Genomic DNA, 7,713 nt, shown 5'->3' on the forward strand with positions numbered 1-7,713 from the left:
TATGGCTTACAATGTGGACAACTCATTACTGCTGGGTTGGAGCAATGTCCGTTAAGTGTCTTGTTCACGGACACATACGCCGATCAGTTTTAGTACCGCTGCCAAGCATCGAACCGGGGACACTTTGGTTCCGATGCAGGCGCCTGAACCACTGAGCCATGGCGCCGGAGCCAGATAGTTATGTCAATTGTCAACAAATATTATTTTTATCTAAACACGGATTTTCCTATATTGTTTATGGGGTATATGCATATTCCGCCCACAATTTGGCTTGCCTCACCTAGCCCATATTGAAGATAACACTTTATTTTACCACATACCACGGTAATATTAACATTGTCTCCTTGTTGTACAGTTATAGTTGGTCCAGCTAGCTTCCCGTTGTATACTCTTCTGTGTATTGTTAGCCAATCGAATGTAAAATTGGCCATACTAACATTTAAGGTGTATGCAAGTCTTCCATTGGTTGATTTAACAACTTCCGGTTCCACAAATGCACCGCCCCCTATTAAAAAAGTAAGCATAAATAGTTGTAACCTTTCATGTATAAATGAATGAATGCCACTTATTTATCCCCTTGTGGGGAACAACAACAGTCGTTACAATAAGAGGGTTCTATTTCATACAACACACACTAACCTGACACAGGCCTTTTTGAGGACCCTAATAAGCACTCTGAGATCCGTGTAGTAACCATAATTTAGTTGAAACATAATGTTCATAACCTTACCTGTAATATTTTTACAAGGTTTGCTGTGAAAACAGTCGGTGGAGCTCTCCACATTGAAAACTAAGAAAACGAGTAAAAAACTTGAATAACCAAACATTCTATACTGATATCTTAGATATTCTGTAAAGCTTTATTTTAAATAGTTAGTAACTTTTACTTTTGCATCCTATTTACTGGTTTGTCCTTAACTGAATGTAACTTGCCTTATCCTCGCCTTGTGAGAAGCGACGGTCATTTAAACTCGAATATTCTATTTCATATATCAAGTGAAAACTGAATATCAGACTAACATTTACACAGAAAGCAATGATGATAATGCTATTGTATTCAAAGCAAACATAAAAAAGAACTCCTTGTCAACTGAACACAATTCACTTTAGTCAGTACAAAATACCCATTTTTATGCCTGACTGGCAAAATTTGCATATAGGCCTACTAACCCTACAGCTATAGTATAACCTTAACTCAGTCCTTCTCAACCTTTTTCGAAGCGAAAAAAGGCTTTGTGAACAAGGTAACCCAACCAAATCAAATCAAATGTCAGGCTAACAATTTTGGTCATGCCTTATGGGTTGAGAAGCACGACATAACAGTAACATAGTTTAAGTTTCTGTTTACGGGTCTGACTTGATACTCTAATATAAATTGTTACTTTGTGTTTGTGTTTGTTCATTAAACCCATAACAGGATACAGGTATGCACATCCAACCTACATAGCAGGCACATCACATCCCCACAAATTCATTAGGATTTAACCCACCACTTCCTCTTAGTCAACATTAGCAATATGGCATCCGTAAACATAAGTGACTAATGGAACTTTCCTTAACTTGTAATACAGTAACAAAGGTCATATTAATATAGAAAAGGAAAGTATAGGAAGTAGCAAAACTAAACCTCCAGTCCTATAACACACAAAATTATAAAAAGTTGACATCATTTCTTGAATAAAATGAAAAATTGTTACCAACTTACCACCAACAAACATTTATCTCACATTTACACATATTTAAAATTATTCATTTTTGTTTTTAGTAAGTATAATTTTGCTGTTAACTTCCTTCTTTTCATTGATTTTTAAGTAAAATGATGTTTTTTGATCAAATAATGTTATGGAAATAATGCTGGCTTAAATTTTTGGTTAAAAGACCCCTCTGATAAAAGACCAACAAACAGACATGTCATATAAGCTGTTCAGTTACAATACCCTTTTTTGATAAGAGTGAGGTGTGAAGTTAAACCAAACTAGATGCACTAATACCAGATTAAATGTTTTGTTTCAGATACTAAATTTTGTTCTTTTCTTTGTGTAAATTACATGCCTAATATTTTATTAAGCATTAATGTTACTTCATTGAGATTTAAACCTAAACCATTTCAAAAACAAACACTTTACATTAACCAACAATAGAAACTAATTATAAATAGCCAAAGTATTAATTAGTAACGGTATATTAACTTTAAACAGTCCTTGTTGTTTTCATACGACAACCTTGGTAATAATTATATCAAAAGACTGTATGGTTGATTTCACTTGAATACATGCTACAAGTGGCATAAAATATAATAGCAATGTAATGGGGCAAGATTTGGTTACATAACAGATTGTCCAGCATACTGTAATACAGGACCTATAAGCTTTTTAGAATAAAAACTCCAGTATAGAATTTTTATAGACTGTATTATTGTGTTTAGTGTTTACTTCCCTAATTTCACCAAGTTTTGCTTATTGGTTAAGATTTATTTTCTAAGCAATTAAGTAAAATGAAATCATATTATTTGTTGATAATAGCCATTGTCTTCAGTTCTGGTAGGTTATGAATTTAGCTGTTTGTTTTATAAAAGTATATAGCAAAAGAATGATTTTATCGCGTGTTACATAATAAGCCATTAGTTTTTGAATAAGTTGGTAAATCTAAGCAATTAAACTTGTTGTATTTATTTCACTTTGAGTTAGATTTTCTGCTACCATTTTTTTGACTTGTGTGTCCGAATTATTAAAACAAAAAACAAACCTTCCCATGGGCTATGTTTTGCTTTGTTTATTAGATGATACAAAAAGTTAAAGTTAAGGAATTTTAAGCATAATACTGAACATAACAATGTAGTTAATATCCTAAACCTTTAAACCTAGTGCTAAATAATGAATATCAATGTAGTTAATTTTCAAACCTTTTTTAAAGCATTGGAGTCTTTAGCCCAAGATGATGATACAACTATAAGGTGGAGGTGTCCTCATATTAAACCAATAAAGCGTGAACAATGTAGTGAATCTGATGAAATGAATCAAATCATTTGTGAAAGAACAAGAAGTAGGATTACAAAATATGAATGAATGCAAGCAACTTATTTATTGCATGGTTGGATAACAACATGCATTGTAACATGGGGCTTATTTCATACATCTTGTGTTTGCTAATGAGTTGTACTTTGTGACCAAATGTTTTTTGTGTGTATCAGTTGAAAAAATTATTTAACATTCTGGACTGGTAACTCATTGAACAAGGTGTGTAAAATAACCTACCAGTGTTACAATGTCTGTCTGGAAATAAGTTGTGGGTGACCTTATTCAGAGTGTATATTAAAATCAGTCACTTTGGGGTAAAACCAGACAAAACAACATGTATTAACAGGTTGTTGTTTTGACGATACAGACCCAGATGCAATCAACTGTTTCAAGAATCTGGGTAAGTCATACTAACATGAGATTCAATGCGAGACTTTTACAGTAGAGTGCTAACCATAGATAATGATGAAAGTAACTTGCTTTATCCTTGCGCACCAGGAAACTTTGTGGGTGATTGTTTTGTCTGTATGGCTGACAATTTAGACAACTCATAGTGACCAATAATTTCCCCATGAGTGAATGATAATTCACTCAAGTTGACACCTATTAGGATATTCTATCTTTAGGTATTTGTAACATATCAGTTTACCTTAATTTTTCCAGAGTGTGAGGTGAATGCAGATGAACGTACGTCTTGTGGATGGCCTGGGATTGAACAAGGACAATGTGAAGATATACGTAAGTATAGCAAACCACATTTACTTACCATAGATCTGTATGCTTTACCTTCACCTATAATGCTCAAGTTGAAGCACATAAGCCACTTAAAACAGTGACCCCATTTTTTAATAAATTTATTTTTGTCAAATCAAAGAGGTTTATTTTGGAGGGGAAATGGCAGAAAGGTGCTACAGTCACATTAATGCATGTGGCACCTGATTAACATTGCCCTGCGCCACATAACTTGGATGAAGACAAATACATCATTTATTTTTACCTAAAATAACCTAATGCAACCATTTCAGCTTGCTGTTTTAACCAAGACAACAATGGACAAACAGACTGTTACCAACCAGTGGAATAAGAAATAATCTTACTGGGAAAAAATTTGATTTACTTTGAAAAAACTTTTGAACTTAGTTTTCAAACATGATGGATTTATTACCAATGACTTTGCACTGAATACATTTTCTCCCTGAACAGTGATGCTACAAAATATTCAATGGTTGTAAAAATTAAAGTAGAATTTGCAATGTTTTCTGTTGATAATGCATTGTACATAACATTGTACAGACAAAATGAAAATATAACAAATTCATTCTGCTGTTGCTACTATGCATAATATAATTTTAAGAAGCCCATTTTCTGATGCAATAAATTGAAAAATAAAATAAAGTCAAGTATGGACTTCTATTAAGAATGTAAACATTAAAGTTTTAATATACCAGATCAGTAGTTGCAAAACTTTTTTAATGCAGTTTGAAAACCACTGCACTAGAATACTAGATAAAGTCACCAATGTCTTCTAGAAAACCTTGCAGTTGATATAAGAGGTTTCAAACTTACAGATGTTCAGACAATAATTTATATAGCGAGTTTACTGTCTCACTGCATGACAGATCAATTATTATAATAAAATCTATGTAAAATCTGTTGTACCAAAAGATCAGTTTCCTAAAATAAAGAAAGTGAATGTACATGATATCCTATAACTGATAAAGTGGGTTCACAACAGACGTGCTCTCGGGAATGGCAAAATGAGAGCTTTCATTGTCAAATTCCTCGCCTAATTTTGATGAAGAATTTTGTTTTTGATTCCGGAAAAGCCAAACTACCAACCCAGCCAACATTGCTACGGCAACAAGGGAACCAATCACAGCCCCAGCTATCGTACCGCCTGACACACCCCCTTGATTTTGAGAGTTATCATCAGCTAAAAATATACTAAGTTTTTATATCAAAAAAAATCCAGAAAACTGGTAGCCACAAGGTTAAAACTATTTTTCTGAAAATTAGTAATTTTTTTGTCAATTACTGTTTCTGTATTAAAGAGTTAAATAAATGTATAAAACTCTTACCATCAAGGCCTGGGCATAAAACAATTCTAAAACATATATTTTGGAAGATTTAAATCATACAGATACCTGTGGTTGTAGTTTCTTGCATTGGTAATGATGTTGCTTCCTTTGTTGTTGTTCTTGTTTTTGTTGTTGTTGTTACTGGAGGATAGTTTGTTGCTGTTGTTGTTGTTGTCTTTATTGTTGTTGTTGATATTTCTGGTGGGTTGTTTGTTGTTGGCATTGTTGTTGTTGTTGCTTGCTGTGTTGTAGTTGAATCCAATGTTGTTGTTGTCATTGTTGTTGTAGCCAGGGTTTCAGTTGTTGACGCAACTGTTGTTGTGGCTGGTGGTTCTATATCATAATAAAGAAAATTTAAGTATTTAGGAATCTTTAAGCCTAAATAAAAAATACATACAGTCAAGAAAGGGGATTTTAAAACAAAAAATTAATAAATAATAAGAAAAAAATTAAAAAAAAGATACCCCACATTGGTAGCAGCATAAAGCTTTGAACCCTGCTATCCCCTGGTTACAAGGCACGCACCCTAACCAGTGTACTACACCGCGTTGTTATTATAAAAGGTTCCATACAAAAAAATGCATCTTACCAATAAGAGAAACTTTAAGATCATCCACTGCAATATCCCCCATGTAGAACACTGTTTCTATTGTCCTGTGTTCAATTACTATAGACCAATCCACAGTAGATTGAAATGAATGCGAGAATTTGAGCCAAGAGTTTCCTTGCTCGCCGGTCACTGTTAGTAGGTTGGATACAGATCCTTGCTCTGGAAAAATATTGTTAATTGTCCATAAAATGCAGGGCCTCAGTAGGGTCTATTACTCTATATGGTAGTACCATGGGTGTTGGGGTAATGAGGTCTACACCCCGGGCCTGAGGTGCCTTAATGAAGACCTCACAAAATATATTATTGAGTGTCTATAAACTGTCTCAGTGGGGTATAGATGGTAGCACCCTAGGTGTGGGGGCAATAAACCTACATCTCACTTTTTATGTGTCCCCTGGAGACCTCACAGAAATGGAATGAAATGTCAAAAAAGTCAAAATAGGGTCTTTAACCATTGTTATAAAAACATGCATATATTTTTTATGATTAATCTTTAATACTTAGTGTATTAAACTGCCTTAGTGTGATCTAAATGGTAGTTCTCTCATTGTTGTGGTAATTGGTCAAAATCAAAATTGTGTTATAATCAAATAGTTTTAATGCTCTGAACATTAAAAATACTTACGGTCAAGAAAAACGTTTAAAGTTCCGATTCCAGATCCGGACATATGATAAAAGAAATCAAACTGATACAATGTTCCATATGTTGCGACATTATAAGTGGGTGATCTGATGCGATATCTGGACCCCTCTACTGGGTTGCTCCGGTATAGTGGGGTGAAAAGGTAAAACCCCTTACCTGAGAACATATAAACACTAATTAGTAGGAAAATGAGCAATTCTTTAAAATAACATAACAAAATTTTTATTTATCTTTTTGGAAACAATAGCAAAAATCATGTTACTTAAAGAACAAAGAGAAGGGAATCAACAGCAAAACAACAGTTGTTAAAAAAATTATGAATAAAAAGTGTGAAAAAGTGTGTCAATTAAACAGCGTGGCTGAGGCACCCAAATAACAGACCTCTATAAAACTTCTTGGGCCATTGTATAAACTGCCACCTTTTACAAACTAATATATATTGTATAGGTTTGCATAAAATAAGACATGGATAAAGGCTTTAAAACCATGTATGTTATTGTTTTTGCATTTTTTTATTGTAAATTTGTTAATGGCGACACATTACATGGAAATGTTTGCAAAAGAAAAATAAATGTTTTACATGGTGACTTCATAATTTTCATGCCAACTTTATGAGCGATTATTTTAAGACCCTTAAATTACCTATCTGTTGGTAAGTATGATCCTTCTGTGGTCCACTGAGTGGGTAGTTAGGTCCTGCCCCCTCCTCTAATATCCAGTTGTAATCTGACATACCATCAACTGTCCAACCACACAAGATGTTGTTTTCAAAGTCACAGCTGCCTGGTGCTGTTATATGTAGTAAGGATTAGATTGGTGTATTATAACATTACTGTATTGAATAAAGGTAACTTTACTTTTTCCTCACATGGTGGAAAAACGACAGTCGTTATATATCACGTGTGTTCTGTTTCATACACCTCGTTCCATACACCTAACTAGTTTGCCAGGGTACCGAACTGTGATACTATGGAAGCCTAACTTGGAAATATTTAGATATAAACGAGTCGTTGTTTGTCTGCTAGGTGTGGTGACCACCTTTTTTCTTTAAATGTAATATGTTTTACCCGGAAGCATGTTTTAACAGCTGTCATTATGAATGTATGAATGAATGAATGTAACTTACTTTATCCTCGCGTGGCCGAAAAACGACAGTCGTTATCACACGGGTTTAACACCTCGTGCCAGCTTACGAGTTACCATGTATGTTACTTTGTGGGTGATTATTTTTTTCGGGATTTTTTTTATTTTTTGTTTATGTATGGCTGATAATTTAGACAACCCATTAGTGACCACTGGGTTGGAGCAATTGCCGTTAAGTGTCTTGCCCAAGGACACATACGCCAACAATGGTAGCAGCGTCGA

General features: G+C 34.0%; 3 protein-coding genes across 7 annotated transcripts in view; 1 reads left to right on the forward strand and 2 right to left on the reverse strand.

The window, feature by feature from the left end:
• Positions 1 to 2,984, reverse strand: part of LOC100183735 (blue copper oxidase CueO) — a 22,625-nt gene extending 19,641 nt beyond the window's left edge. For 4 of the 5 annotated variants that reach the window (XM_026835617.1, XM_026835618.1, XM_026835616.1 and 1 more), the window contains exons 1-2: positions 731 to 937; positions 321 to 505 (exon numbers count right to left, since the gene is read on the reverse strand). In XM_026835617.1, coding sequence (XP_026691418.1) covers positions 321 to 505; positions 731 to 827 — 282 coding nt within the window. In that variant the 5' untranslated portion in view covers positions 828 to 937. Of the gene's footprint in view, positions 1 to 320; positions 506 to 730; positions 938 to 2,902 lie in introns of those variants that run through there. The other variant, XM_026835619.1, reaches the window with a different exon arrangement.
• On the forward strand, positions 1,155 to 4,378 carry LOC101241931 (putative gastrointestinal growth factor xP4). Its single transcript, XM_018813000.2, has 5 exons — positions 1,155 to 2,540; positions 2,914 to 3,042; positions 3,364 to 3,417; positions 3,681 to 3,755; positions 4,043 to 4,378. Exons 1-5 carry the CDS (start codon positions 2,495 to 2,497, stop codon positions 4,099 to 4,101), a joined length of 363 nt encoding a protein of 120 aa, XP_018668545.1. The 5' UTR covers positions 1,155 to 2,494; the 3' UTR covers positions 4,102 to 4,378.
• Positions 4,379 to 4,466: 88 nt separating this feature from the next.
• Positions 4,467 to 7,713, reverse strand: part of LOC108949674 (MAM and LDL-receptor class A domain-containing protein 1-like) — a 14,701-nt gene continuing 11,454 nt past the window's right edge. The window contains exons 19-23 of the mRNA XM_026835615.1: positions 6,991 to 7,137; positions 6,331 to 6,504; positions 5,685 to 5,864; positions 5,162 to 5,428; positions 4,467 to 4,950 (exon numbers count right to left, since the gene is read on the reverse strand). Of these exons, the coding sequence (XP_026691416.1) occupies positions 4,724 to 4,950; positions 5,162 to 5,428; positions 5,685 to 5,864; positions 6,331 to 6,504; positions 6,991 to 7,137 (995 nt within the window). The 3' untranslated portion in view covers positions 4,467 to 4,723. The remainder of the gene's footprint in view (positions 4,951 to 5,161; positions 5,429 to 5,684; positions 5,865 to 6,330; positions 6,505 to 6,990; positions 7,138 to 7,713) is intronic.

This window comes from Ciona intestinalis, chromosome 8, assembly GCF_000224145.3.
Source record: "Ciona intestinalis chromosome 8, KH, whole genome shotgun sequence".
In the NCBI taxonomy this organism is placed as follows: Eukaryota; Metazoa; Chordata; class Ascidiacea; order Phlebobranchia; family Cionidae; genus Ciona; species Ciona intestinalis.